The sequence below is a fragment of the Pollachius pollachius genome (assembly GCF_949987615.1).
Source record: "Pollachius pollachius genome assembly, chromosome: 5".
Taxonomy (NCBI): domain Eukaryota; kingdom Metazoa; phylum Chordata; class Actinopteri; order Gadiformes; family Gadidae; genus Pollachius; species Pollachius pollachius.
Window position 1 is genome coordinate 9,565,036 of NC_136938.1, and position 14,176 is coordinate 9,579,211.

General features: G+C 48.8%; 1 protein-coding gene across 4 annotated transcripts in view; it reads left to right on the forward strand.

Moving 5' to 3' along the window:
* Positions 1–14,047, forward strand: part of LOC307075989 (kinesin-like protein KIF13B) — a 38,932-nt gene extending 24,885 nt beyond the window's left edge. Inside the window, exons 24-39 of one of the 4 annotated variants that reach the window (XM_079736789.1) lie at positions 194–351; positions 905–1,037; positions 1,538–1,702; positions 1,940–2,039; positions 2,274–2,403; positions 2,506–2,561; positions 2,771–2,895; positions 3,200–3,478; positions 4,034–4,186; positions 4,527–4,604; positions 4,810–4,863; positions 5,022–5,172; positions 6,013–6,110; positions 6,840–6,896; positions 7,438–8,011; positions 8,355–14,047. In XM_079736789.1, the coding sequence (XP_079592915.1) occupies positions 194–351; positions 905–1,037; positions 1,538–1,702; positions 1,940–2,039; positions 2,274–2,403; positions 2,506–2,561; positions 2,771–2,895; positions 3,200–3,478; positions 4,034–4,186; positions 4,527–4,604; positions 4,810–4,863; positions 5,022–5,172; positions 6,013–6,110; positions 6,840–6,896; positions 7,438–8,011; positions 8,355–8,635 (2,592 nt within the window). In that variant the 3' untranslated portion in view covers positions 8,636–14,047. The remainder of the gene's footprint in view (positions 1–193; positions 352–904; positions 1,038–1,537; positions 1,703–1,939; positions 2,040–2,273; positions 2,404–2,505; positions 2,562–2,770; positions 2,896–3,199; positions 3,479–4,033; positions 4,187–4,526; positions 4,605–4,809; positions 4,864–5,021; positions 5,173–6,012; positions 6,111–6,839; positions 6,897–7,437; positions 8,012–8,354) is intronic. The other 3 variants (XM_079736791.1, XM_079736790.1, XM_079736792.1) reach the window with 3 other exon arrangements.
* The last annotated feature ends 129 nt before the right edge of the window (positions 14,048–14,176 follow it).

Sequence of the window (14,176 nt, forward strand, 5' to 3'; positions counted from 1 at the left end):
CTGTACAGAGGCATACAGTTGCAGGGCATGTTTTTATCTTGGTGTCTTAGTTTAAACCGTGTAATTGTATCCGTTGCTTTCTATTAATGCCTTCCTATCTCCACATCACCGACGTGGTGATAGGAAGGCAGATAGTAAGGTTTGGAAATGGAAAGAACTCAAAGATATAAAGAAAAGATATTTCTGTGTTCAGGAGCTGGCTGTGTCGGTGACGGAGGAGTTCATTGAGTATCTGACGGAGGGAGCCGTAGCCATCGAGGTCTACGGCCACAGGCAGGCTGACCCGGCCAGGAACCCAGCCCTCTGGGACCTCAGCATAATCCAGGCCAAGACCCGGACACTGAGAGACCGGTACACACGCTCGCACACACACACACAACCACAGGCACACACAAACACACAGAGGCCGACACACACACACACACACACACACACACACACACACACGAAGGAACACACACACACACACACACACGCACACGAAGGAACACACACACACACACACACACACACACGAAGGAACACACACACACACACACACACACACACACACACACACACACACACACACACGAAGGAACACACACACACACACACACACACACACACACACACACACACGAAGGAACACACACACGAAGGAACACACACACGAAGGAACACACACACACACACACGAAGGAACACACACACACACACACACACACAGGAACACACACACACGAAGGAACACACACGATGAAACACACACACGGAGGAACACACACGAAGGAACACACCCATGAATGAACACACCAAGTCACACAAACGTAGGTTTGAATCCAGGCCTGAGTGTCCTGTGAGCTCAGGAGTCTGCCTCTCCAATGGTAAACATTGTGCTTGTTGTCGTCGCCGCCCCCTGCAGGTGGAGCGAGGTAACACGGCGCCTGGAGCTGTGGGTTCAGATCCTGGAGATCAACGAGCAGGGGGAGTTTGTCCCTGTGGAGGTGGTGCCCGCCAAGGACGTGTGTACAGGCGGGATCTTCCAGCTCAGACAGGTGATTTCCAAAAGCTTTCTTCTGTCATACTACTACTTTTGTTTTTCTGTTGTTTACTGGTTGATTCTTAGTTTGTTGTAGGGCTGTCATATGTACATTGAATATTATTACATATTCTTTCAGTAGGAAAACTTGTTTTGCATTTTAATATGGAATAATATGTGTGAACAAACTAGATGAATTCCATAAGATGGTTGTATCTATGACTCATTCTAAAATGCTTATTCAAGTAAAGCCCAACGCATACAGAGCACTGAATTGTCTATTTGTAGCGCGACATAAATAAGAATCATGTTTTCAAACGACGCAAAGCACACAGCGCATTATGAGTGAGAGAGGGAGAGAGAGAGAGAGAGAGAGAGTGTGAGTCTTGGGTCTTTTTGCATAATAATTGTGCTCTCCACGTTTTATTTTGCTGCTCACATACTTAAATGATTGTTCAGGTAAAAAATAAAAACGTGTGAGGTTTGACCCATGGCTGTTGACCTCCCCCCTCTCAGGGCCAGTCTCGGCGGATCCAGGTGGAGGTGTGCTCGGTGCAGGACTCTGGCACTATGCCCCTGATCGCTGAGCTGATCCTGGCTGTGTCTGTTGGGTGCGTTGAGATCCAGCCCGCAGCCAACGGGGGCTCCCAGCAGTCCCAGGAAGACATGGACAGTTACCAGGTATCTGAGCAAAAGCCTGTAGATCTCTATTTGACCCCCACTTAGCTTGAGATCAGACCCCCAGTCAGGTCTCTATTCAGTGTTTCTTGAGTGTGGTTGGTCTATTCTGTTAACAGTTGTGGGGTTTTGGATGCTTGATGTACTTTGACAATTATTTTCCTGCTGATGTTTTGAGAAATATATAGATATGTTCGCTCAGGGGAAAAGAGTCTTTATTGTTTTGTGTGTGTGTGGTAGGACAGGGATCTGGAGCGGTTAAGGCGCCAGTGGCTCGCTGCCCTGACCAAGAGACAGGAGTACCTCGACCAACACCTACAGGCCATCGTCACCAAACCTGGTAACCCACTGCGAGCCCTTTCTGTCTGGATAATGTCTTGGTCATGTTTGCTTATCTATGTTTATGCGTGTGTGTTTGTCAGTAGTTTGCACGTGGGTGTGATTGTTTGTGTATTTACTAATTGTACACATTTGTCTGTCTAATGACTAATAATTTGTGCATATGTTTGTGTGTAGAATATTTGTATATATTTCTGTAATGTTTGTGTATACTTCTGTGTGTGCGTGTTTGAAGCAGAGAAGTGTGAGGATGACATGGAGAGAGAGGCCCAGCTCTTGGAGTGGCGTCTGACCCTGACGGAGGAGAGGAACGCCGTCATGGTGCCCTTCTCCGGCAGCGGTATCCCCGGGGCCCCCGCAGAGTGGTACGTTCGGGGGCCCAGCCTCAGTTTGGCTCGAGGCCCTGCAGGCTTGTGGTTCAGCGCTCTTTTGTTTCATGCTGTTTAACCCTCCTCTGTTTTTTGCAGGGTACCCCCTCCCGGGATGGAAACCCACACCCCTGTCCTCTTCCTGGAGCTGAGCGGTACGTATGGTCGTGGGATCTAGGCCGGTACAGAGCCCTTCATAGGCCGGTCGGACTAAAGGCTGTCGGTACAACCCTGTCCTCTCATCATAACTCACTGTCTGCCTGGGTCGACTCATCTAACCCTGTCTACCTTCTATCCCTGTCGGCGTGGTGTGTGTGTGTGCGTGTGTGTGTATGTGCGTGTGCGTGTGTGTGTGTGCGTGCAGCTGACGACCTGAGCTCCCAGGACCAGATGTCTGCTCCAGAGGCTGGCGGTCTAGACGCCACTCTGAACGGAGAGGACGAGGACGACTTCTTCGACCTGCAGATCGTCAAACACTACGACGAAGAGGTCAGCACCCCAAACCTTATGGATTCATTCCAAAAGGATATGGGCAGTTTAAAGATGTGCAAAAACACTTTACATGACATTTCTCTCTCCACCATAACCAACTTAACCAAATGCAATGTATTTACAATGTAGAAGGGGTTAATTTTCACTTTAACCCTATAGAAAGGTAAACAGCATTAACATAACAAAATTATTCAAAATCGTTGAATATTATAAAATAGAAATGCCGAAATGTATAATGCATGCCATATGGATGTGTGTGCGTGTGCGTGTGGGTCACCTCGCCGCGTGCCTTGTGCTCCAGGTGAAGGCGGAGGCCTCCTGGGACTCCACGGTCCACGAGTGTCCCCAGCTGAGCCGGGGCGGCGGGGCGTGGCCGGAGCAGCGGGTGTACCTGACGCTGCGCGTGGCCGTGCAGCTCAGCCACCCCGCCGAGATGCAGCTGGTGCTGAGGAAGCGCGTGTGCGTCAGCGTGAACCCCGGGCGCCAGGGCTTCGCCCACAACCTGCTGAAGCGCATGTCCACGCGCAGCACCATCCCCGGCTGCGGGGTCACCTTCGAGGTGGTCTCCAACATCCCCGGGGTGAGGCGCCCAGATGAGTGTCTGCTGTAGGGGTGGGAACCGCAGGGCGCCTCGCGATACGATACATGGCCCACAATACAGATAATATCGCGATTCTGCGATTAATTAATATATTGTTAGACAATCCTATAACAAACCCTCACAATAATGTCTAATTATGAATACAAAATGACCAAACTGAGTTTTTCAGTAACTCGTCTTAAATTCTTTTTTTTTATTTTCTATTAATGAATGAAAATATATTTATTTAGCGCCAGGTTACCGATTCTCGTATCGCACGAAGAAGTGCGACGATATAGCGCTGTATCAATATTTTGTCCCACCCCAAGTCTGTGCCCCGGTTTCTATATGGATTATTACTAGAATTATTATGTGGACTATTACTAGAATTGAATACATGTCATTAATAATCAGGTAGTTGTTGGGTGTCATGCTCAAGATGCCTAGAGATAAAAGTGGAAGGAAGGGAATTCTGACTGACTTTATATATCTGCCTGTCTCTCTGTCCATCTCTTTGTCTGTCGGTCTCTCTGTGTCTCGCTGCCTCTGTCTCAGGACCCACTGGGTTCGGAGGACAGGGAGATGTTGGCTCGTCAGGCCACCAACTCTCAAAACGCAGAGACGTCGGACAACGAGGCCGCCATCGAAAAGTACCTGCGCAGTGTTCTGGCAGTGGAGAACATCCTCACCCTAGATCGCCTCAGACAGGTAGACACGCGCACGTCAACATGCAATGTGTGTGCGTGGTAATGGGCACGTACATTACCACACACACACACACACACACACACACACACACACACACACACACACACACACACACACACACACACACACACACACACACACACACACACACACACACACACACACACACACACACACACACACACACACACACACACAAACTACAGCTCTTTAGAATGAGACTAGACATTCATTTTCTACCTATTCACATTGTCTCAGTTCCATCACTCGTAAGATAAGACAGTAATATGTCAAATGTTGTGAGTTTGTTAATGTTCATGCTTTAATGTGTGTATGATAGGAGGTAGCGGTGAAGGAGCATCTTGCTGGCAGAGGGAGGGGTAACAGAAGGAGTCTAAGTTCCCCGTCTGTCCACAGGGTAAGACCCCATTCCTATTACCACACTACAATAGAGTACCATATGAATCAACATCAATAAATACCTTACTGTGCAATGCAGTATATGCTACAACAGCATTTAGAGCTTGGGGAGGACCGGTGTGTGTGTGTGTGTGTGTGTGTGTGTGTGTGTGTGTGTGTGTGTGTGTGTGTGTGTGTGTACTGATCACATGTTGTCTGTGCAGCTGTCTGGAAGCAGACAGGACCTGTCTTCTTCATGCATGGTGGACGACAACAAGGTAGCCTAGTCTTTATTCTCCCACCTCTTCCTTGTATTGCTAGGCAATGTAAAACTTGCATTTGATAATATAAACAGTTTGATAACAACAGTTAACAGATAACATGAAGCCTTATGTCATGTTCATTTTGTGTGTGTGTGTGTGCGTGCGTGCGTCAGGGCCGATGGGAGAGCCAGCAGGATATCTTCATGCCCTCCCAGTTCTACCGGAGTCTTCCTCGGCCGTCTCTGACCCCCTCCCCTCCTCCCCCTGCCCCCACCCCCAGTGCAGCCTCCTCACCCACCTCACCCACCCAGGACCCTGAGCAAGGTAGCAACCGTCCCCACCCTCCCTCCTCCTCTCTAGTGTACTGCCCTCCTCCTTCTCTTCTGCCCTCCTGGTCTATGCTCCAACATTTCTCCTCCCCTCTCATTTTATCTTCACACACACACACCAACACACACACACACACACACACACACACACACACACACACACACACACACACACACACACACACACACACACACACACACACACACACACACACACACACACACCATATTGCCTCTACATCAGTCCTCTACTCTCTGTCTGTGATTCTCTCCTTTCTTTGGTGGTCCGTCTCTCTTAACACTGTGGGTTAATCCTGCTCTCTGTTCTTATGGCTGTTAACTCTAATCTGTAATCCCTCAAGTCTCATCTTTTGGCTGTCAATCTCCCCTTAAAATCTGCTGAATGTCATTCAACGTGAATATTTCTGTCAGCCTTACTAGACATGACTAGCGGTGTCCATCCGTGGTATAATATAGCACTTCACTTCTAGAGGTCATGCTGCTCAAGCCTTGGGAAAAATTAATCCTTTTCGGTTAATTTTGAGGCGGTTGGTGTTTCACTGAAGATGGTGAGATTGGCAGTCATACGATTAAGAAACATCTGAATAGTATGGCTGACAATCTCACCATGGCTTTGGTCTGGCTACCTAAGTCAGCCTCTGTCGACCACCTTTATTTGGGCCATTTCCTGGGCTTGCATTTCTTCCTTGTCTTAATCTGTCCGCTTGCTGTACCTTCCACACCTCTTCCTTCCTCTCTTCGTCCACTTCCCCGGCCCCCCTGCCTCCCGTTCCCCCCCCAGGTCGCTCAGGGCTTGCTGCCTCTTATCTTTCAGTCAAAGCGCTGGTTCCTCAGATGCCCAAACTGCTCAAGTCTCTGTTCCCGGTGCGCGACGACAAGAAGGAGCTGAGGCCCTCGCCCAACACTCAGCAGGTCAGAGGTCACTGCACCCTAGGTCTGAGGTCATTGTCCCCTTGAGAGAGGCTGCATAGAACCATCCAGGACCACAGCATCTAGAACTACAGCATCTAGAACTACAGCGTCTAGAGAGGCAGCATCTAGAACTACAGCATCTAAAACTACAGCATCTAGAGAGGCAGCATCTAGAACTACAGCATCTAGAACTACAGCGTCTAGAGAGGCAGCATCTAGAACTACAGCATCTAGAGACGCAGCATCTAGAGACGCAGCATCTAGAACTACAGCATCTAGAACTACAGCATCTAGAGACGCAGCATCTAGAACTACAGCATCTAGAGACGCAGCATCTAGAACTACAGCATCTAGAGACTCATCATCTAGAACTACAGCATCTAGAGACGCAGCATCTAGAGACGCAGCATCTAGAACTACAGCATCTAGAGACGCAGCATCTAGAGACGCAGCATCTAGAGACGCAGCATCTAGAACTACAGCATCTAGAGATGCAGCATCTAGAACTACAGCATCTAGAGACGCAGCATCTAGAACTACAGCATCTAGAGAGGCAGCATCTAGAACTACAGTATCTAGAGAGGCAGCATCTAGAACTACAGCATCTAGAGACGCAGCATCTAGAGACGCTGCATCTAGAGACGCTGCGTCTAGACTTACTATCTATAAAGAAAAAGCACAGATCTGTGTTTAGGAGCAGTGCTTTAACTTAAACTTTTTGTCTTGCAGCATGTATCTCGAATCGTGACATCAACAGGAGGGGACGAGAGAGCCCGGAACGACACGGTGAGAAACGTCTCCAAACCCTTGCATCTTTCTTTCTCTCACTCTGCTCATTCTCTCTCTCTCTCTCTCTCTCTCTCTCTCTCTCTCTCTCTCTCTCTCTCTCTCTCTCTCTCTCTCTCTCTCTCTCTCTCTCTCTCTCTCTCTCTCTCTCTCTCTCTCTCTCTCTCTCTCTCTCTCTCTCTCTCTCTCTCTCTCTCTCTCTCTCTCTCTCTCTCTCTCTCCTGCTCTCTCCCTTTTTCCCCAAGAGGAGTGAGGCGGTGGGTTCACCAGTCCGTCCAGTCTGTTTCTGCCTGGGCGGCTCGTAGTGCAGCAGCCTCCTGCATGACTCCTCCCCTTCCTGCTGCTGCCCTGGTTACAGTTGAACATGTGTTGTAATGTCCCATGTTAGAGGTCAAGTCCAGTGTCTGCATGCTGTCTTTGTCCTGAAACTCTCTCTCTCTCTCTCTCTCTCTCCCTGCTGTTTGTGTGTGTTGTGGTGACCTTTACCATGGTTTCCTCCTGTGTGCGTGACGTGGTGACGGTCGCCGTGGTTTTCCTGTAGGCTGGTAATCTGGGGCAGAGCGTAGCCCCGCCCAAAGACAGGCCGGCCGAGTCTACGGAAGCCCCTCCTCTTCCTGTGCATGACCCGCATGAGGCCGCGCCCCCCAGCCCCCTGAGCCAGTCGTCCAGCGGCTACTTTTCCACCAGTGTTTCCATGGTAACCCTGTCGGAGGCCGTCGCCGGCAGTGACCCCGTCCGTTCCTCCACCCCTTCCCCACTCCTTCCTCCTGCCGAGGCCCGGGGGCCGAAGGCGTCAGAGGCTCCGTTTCCCATAACCCAACAGCAGCCGCTCCAGGGCCCTGACCGGAACGGTGTTGTGGCCTCCTCTCCCTCTCAGTCTCCCCCCACGCCCGCTGCCAGCAGCTCAGCCAATCACAGCAGTGAGCCCTGCGACCGGCTGGAAATCCAGCTGGAGGACGACGATGGGCGTTGTCACGACGAGGTGCTCCCCGATTGGCTGACGGAGGGGGCGTTTGTGACAGTGGGGAGCAGTAAGAGTGGGACGGTGCGCTACGTGGGGAGCACAGACTTTGCTGCTGGAGTCTGGGTGGGGGTGGAACTAGACACGCCCACAGGTACGTTCCCGTGGTCGTCGGCCCCCGTTCCATCATCATCATCAAGGCTGTCTTCGTTGTTAAAAATGTAGAAATCAGACTAATTAGAGATCACCTTGATGTGGGATAGCTACCCTAACACATTAAGGTTTACATTAGGGGCACTGAGCAGGTGCTCCAATGCCCTTAAGGAAACAATATATTGCTCTCGGTACAGTAAAGATATTCGTAGAACCCGGTACTTTAGGATTTACAATGGGTGGGTTATCGGTAGGGGATTTAATTGAAAGCGTCATTCAATAAAGTATAAAAGGATGTCTCAATTAACGTGAATATGGTTCACTCCCCACCCTCACTAACACAGCCCCCCCTCCTCTCCCCACCGCCCCCCTCCCTCCAGGGAAGAACGACGGCACCATCGGGGGGCGCCAGTACTTCCGCTGCACCCCGGGCCACGGGGTGATGGTGCGGCCCGACAGGGTGGTCCGGCGGGAGCGCGGCATCCGCGGCGGGGACAAGCGGCGCGCCGCCGCCGCCCCGCCTCCGTCGGCGGAGCTCTGCCCCCCCGCCCACGTGCCCGTGCTCCGCGGCAACAGCATGTCGACGGGTCGGCGGGCGGAGAACCGCAAGTCGTGGAGCAGCTGAAGGGGGGGGTGGGGCGCGCCAGCAGCGCCGCGGGCCCGCGCCGCGGCCTCACGGAAGGGACAGACAGTCATATATATTTAAGCTAACAGAGCGGAGTCTTTGGTGGATAAAGACGAGACTGCCCGGCGAAGGTGGGGTCCACGCAAACAAGCGGCAGAGACGTGCCCGGAGGCCGTTGGGCGGCGGTGGAGAAAGAGGAGATCTGACCGGACTGCCTCGCAGCCACTTCCTGAGCCGCTACAACAACACTTCCTGGGCTTTACCCCCGACCCCATGCGATTAACAGGAGGAAGCCCTTCACTGGGAGCCCCTTCATCGTCCTCCCTACCCCTGCTGTGTCCCAGCATGCATCTGGGTGTCCGAAACCCACTCGAGGACCCCCCCCCCCAGGCCTTCTGAGGAGTCCTTTTTGGTCTTAAATTCAGAAACCATCCCTCCCCCCCCCTTCCCCACACGTGCCTTCATCGTGACAGAGTTTTAATCTCTTATCTCCATGAACATTTATTTTATTATCATTGTGAAAGAGTCGTTCTTTTATCTCCGTAACTGACATAATCTTTCATCCTCATGAACGAGTTAATCTTTTTCTTTCTCCGAGTTGTGTTTGTGAACGCAGCAAAACCTTGTTTTTAGGTGTGAGGTGATCTCAGAGACTGGTGTGTGTGTGTTTGTGTGTGGTCTTTCTTGTTGGAGGCAGTAAGCAGCAAAAGGAGCAGGCTGCCTTACGTGGGAGTTTAATGTGACTGGAGCTGAGACTGGGACAGATGGAAATGGCTGACTCTCTGTTCCACACGGTGAAAGCCAACGGGAGCTCATCGGTTACCTTGTCAGTTACAATGTCGTTCCACCTGAATGACTTAAGAGGCGTCGTCTGTCGCGTTGGAGACGTTTGGGAGCAGCAGAGGGAAAGCGCAGACTCAGCTGGTTCAACCTCGGAAGCATATTTCTTCCAAAGCACAGCGATTTAACAAAGCGGGAGAGTGTCTGTGTGAAAGGATAAAGAGGAAATAGAGCCTCTGAACTGCTTGAGCAGTGATATCCAAGTGGTCTGTGGATGAACGATGGCAAAATGTACCCGAGTCATCCATATCTCCAGCAGTATTGAGCAGCAGTCGGAATCCGCTGGAAGTCTCTTCTTTGTTGAAATGCATATCCTGTCGCGTAGAGTGGGGGATCCACTGCTCCATGGAGTGTCTTTATTTATAGCCTGCAGCGGCTGAAGGGCTGTTTTCATGTGCCAAGTCATGATGTGCGATGAATGTTTATTGTCCCACGTTGTTGTTTTTGTTGTTTTGGGGTGTTGTGATGGCCTGGTGGTACCTTGCATGTGTGGCTGGAGAGGAGCAGAGGAGGTAGATTTGGGAGGAGTTGAGCACATTTCGTTTTTTTGCTACCTGCAGAGGACGCAATCTCTACTATGCATTGAATCTTACTGGGTGAGCCGTGTAAGCTAGGGTACTCCTTGTTAAATTCTCTGGTTTGCTGACTGGGAGACTAAATAATGTCTCGTTGGGATGGTGGCGCCAGATGAATTGAGTAGATTTGGGAATATTTGTAATCCATATTTTCGGGAGTGTCTCTGTTGAACATTCCATTAGAACTGTGTCTCTGTGTATCCCCACGGTGTGTCTCCGCCCTGGGGTACATCTGACAGAGCTTCACTCATTACCAACAACAGGAATCTACCTAGTTGTGGCCTTCACACACAGAGAAGCACATGTAATATATAGTTATCGATAGTATACTGTAATACTCAAGTGTCCCATCTACAAAACTATCACAGATAATTCCACATCTACCTGTAGCGGTTGTGGACGGTTCTGAGACCCAGACGGTATCCCCATGATCTATTATTGTTAGGCTGCAGGACCCCGTAATGAGGATGACGCTGATGAAGACCTTGACCAGGTCGAACTGTCATGGAGACTCTGTTCGTCAGAGCAAAAGCCTTTTGCGTTTACTATTTATATTGATTTTAGAGATGCCTTTTATTGATGTGAGCGATTACAAAGCCTTTTTAATGAATATTGCACAAGTGATTCTATGAGAACTGCTGCTGTTAGCATTGTAAATGTCCCTGTAAATTAATCAAATGGTTTATGTAGCTGTAGTGTTAAAGCATGAATAGTAAATTGAGTAGAGCTCTTTGCTCCGTGGACCCATTCAAATTCTAAAGGAGGGTACTCTATTGAAATATCCTATTTCCGATATAGTTGTGCTCAAGGATTAATTAAATGAGTCTAGGTTGAACAAGTCAGGGCTCTTGGTTATGTGGCCAAAATAATGAAGAATTATCATTGATTTAAAAGGCACTTTGCGGTGTGTGTGGACTTGAAAGAGAGTGGATGTGAGTTTGGGATGGGAAGTGATCCAACAACCTACCGTCTGCTAGAGGGACCTTGGGGATTGGAGGAAAGCCATTCTAGGTTGTTGAAGGAACCTAATGGAGTAATTACTGCAGTCATCTCCCATAATGGGTTCTGACGGTGGAGCGTTCCGTCCATCACGCGGGACCCGTTCAGTGGATTATGAAGTATAACAATCTAGAGGCACCATTTAAAATGTGGATCCATCTGCTCCACGAATGGTCTTTAACCCAATCTCCTCCGTGTTCTCTGGATGGTTGGTAGTCATTCTTTTAAAAGAGAAGAGTTGGCTGTCCGGTATTTCCATGGGTAGTTTTGAAGGGGAGGTGGGGAAGGTGGTAAATGGTTTATTGGCTGTCATGTTTGAGCAGGTGAGGATTGATTGGCTGGCATGTTGGAAGTCGTCAAGGCTGAGTTAAAGTTATTGTCGGTCTGAATAGATGGTTGGTCGATAAGTGGACTTTTGGGATGGTTGTCAGAGAGTTCTTGTGTGTTCCTTATGTGGTCTCTGATGTGGTAAGAGAGGGGAGGAATATGCTCCCTATTTGTTGTGTTTTGTTATATCAAAGGTGTGTGTGTGTGTGTGTGTGTGTGTGTGTGTTGGGCTCAGTAGGCTTTGCTCAAACTTATTACCAGCAAGGAAGGGATCCACCAAGCATCACTGAGGGGGGGGTGTGGTTGCAATCTGCCATGTTGACAGATGACCAACCACCCCCTAGGAGTTCTGCGCTGCCACGGGTACCGTGGTGCCATGGTTACTATGACGAGTCTGCGACCATGGCTGGTTAAAGGCTTTCCTACCCTAGTGGTGGTGGGAGTGTTTGAGATCACGCCAGACTTCCACTTTGAATGACTGTGCCTCACAGATCATGTCTTCTTCCACGTTTGTCCATATCAAACATTTTCAAATTCAATTCAGACAAGTACATTTCAAAAAATGACATGGGGCTTTATTTTTCTTTGCCTTGAGTTTTTATCAGACGGAATCTCTTATACAGCGGGAAACTCTTCAATTTTAACTGTAGTGCTACCGTTTATTTTGCAAATATTTTGCCGTGCTTGTTTTCTTTCTTTATTGTAATTTTCTGTCTATGAAATGGTCGCTTCATTTCACCCTTTTTCATTTCATGAATCTGTAGCAGCCTAAAAGTTGTCCCCATCACCCTTGGTAGTGATGCATGTGATCTGTTGGTTAGGGATGGTCACTAGAGAAGACTGTCCTGATGAACATGACTCCATGATCCAGAATCACATGACATCTTAGAATCTCGTGGGAATACTCGTACGGCATCCTGGATCACAGGCCTTATCCTGCGCTCCAAAATCCAGGAGATCCATCCCTACATTGAACATTTCAACTGGAACTCAAGGGGACCGTTCCAACTACAAAACCCAGACACAAGGTGTTAAGCCATACAGACGAGAATCTTCACCCCAACCAGGACGTCCCACACGCCACCAATAAGTAGCAATGTTACTGCCTTTATTTGAGTGGTTCTTCGCGGTGTGGTCGTCTCTGACTGTGACACATAACCAGCAGCAGTATTGGTCAAGTCCATGACGTTAACAACTCCCAGAACCTCACTACGGAACCAGTTCTGATCCAATGTGACTTGATGTGTCCAGACAATGTCGAGGTTCTGTATCCGATGGTTGTATTTCCGTTTTAAAGGTGCTTCACAACGCTGCGTCTCTTTCGTCTTCAGTGATCTGGTTGCACTGGTCCTTATGTTTGGCCTGCAGCGCCCCGTAATTATGATTTGGTCCAGATCTGTGTTTCTCCTGCCTTAGCAAGGCTATTCTCTATGCTTTTTTTTAAACCCTATTCCTTCTTTTTTTCCACACACAATATTTTATTTAAAAATGCGACCCATTGTCTAATATTTATTTGAATGGTATCAGTTTCCTGCTGTCAACTATTATAGTACGGTTATTAACGGTTTGATGCAAAGTTTCAGTATTTTTGACTTATGTCATGCCTCTTATTTTAGAATGAAACTCGAGTTGTTACCACCCATATGGGTTCAACACAGCGCCCCCAGGTGGCTGCATCTACACCTTGCCTAGGCGTGATTCCCCCCCATAGACACACAATAATAAAACAAATGAGAGTGAAAGTATGGTCCTTCCATTCAGATGAACTCATGTGGCTTGCTAAATGAGTTGGTTTTGCAGTATTAGATTACAATAAAAGTAGGTTATTACTCAGGAAGTATAGCAGCCAGCAGGTGGCGCCCACTTCTTAAGACCTGTGGCTCTGGACCCGATGCGGCTGCAGCGTGGTGCTTTGTGCTGGCCCGGTGTTCTCTCTCAGGACCTTCAGACCCCAACACTGCCCCACCAATGTCCTGCTCCACAGCGCCCTCTCCTGGACCTGGTGGCCCCAGCAAGGCCCACCACTGCCCCAAGACGAGCAGTGGATAAACTCTGTTCCCCAGGCTTCCCTCGCGTTCATCACGTCACTTAACATCTCGTTAGGGGAATGGTTCAAGTGCCTGTTAGGTTGGGACTGAGCCGGTAAACCGAAGACAAAATATTTTCACCTGGCTTGGGCTTGGATGCGAGTTGTGTTGAAGCGCTCCCCATGATCTGCTGAGAACCACGCCGTCTGGTGGATGTGTTAAGAGCTAACTCATCAAGGTCTAATAAATCTAATCCCGATGGACTCTAATATCTATCCATGGATTGGGTTTGAAGTGGCGAAGCTTAAATTCAGCTACTCTAAACTCCTTTTCGGGACGAGGGTCAGCTAGTTCAGTTGTGATTCTCCTTACTACCACTAGAGGGCATTGTGCGGTTGTAAGCTGGAGACGTCATCGTGCTGATCTTGTGGTAGTGACCTAATGTGGGAACGGTTGTTCTGTATGTAAGAACCTATGTGTATATTGGAGCATACTAGACTTATAAACACAAAGCACAAGTTTGAGCTTTGATTAATTTAAATGTTTTATGTAATTCTATGCTGCAATCCAAAGAATAATCATGTGTTATAATGCATTTATAATTTCCATCTTTTATCATCTGGACAATAATCTCCCTGACAAGAAAAAATAAAGAGGAAAACGAGAATATTGTGAGCCGTTTTGCTTTCCATTTGTTCAGAGGATTTATATACAATCAATTTAATTACAATAGGAGCAAAACCCAGCCATTTAATCTGGGAGTCTTAATATAA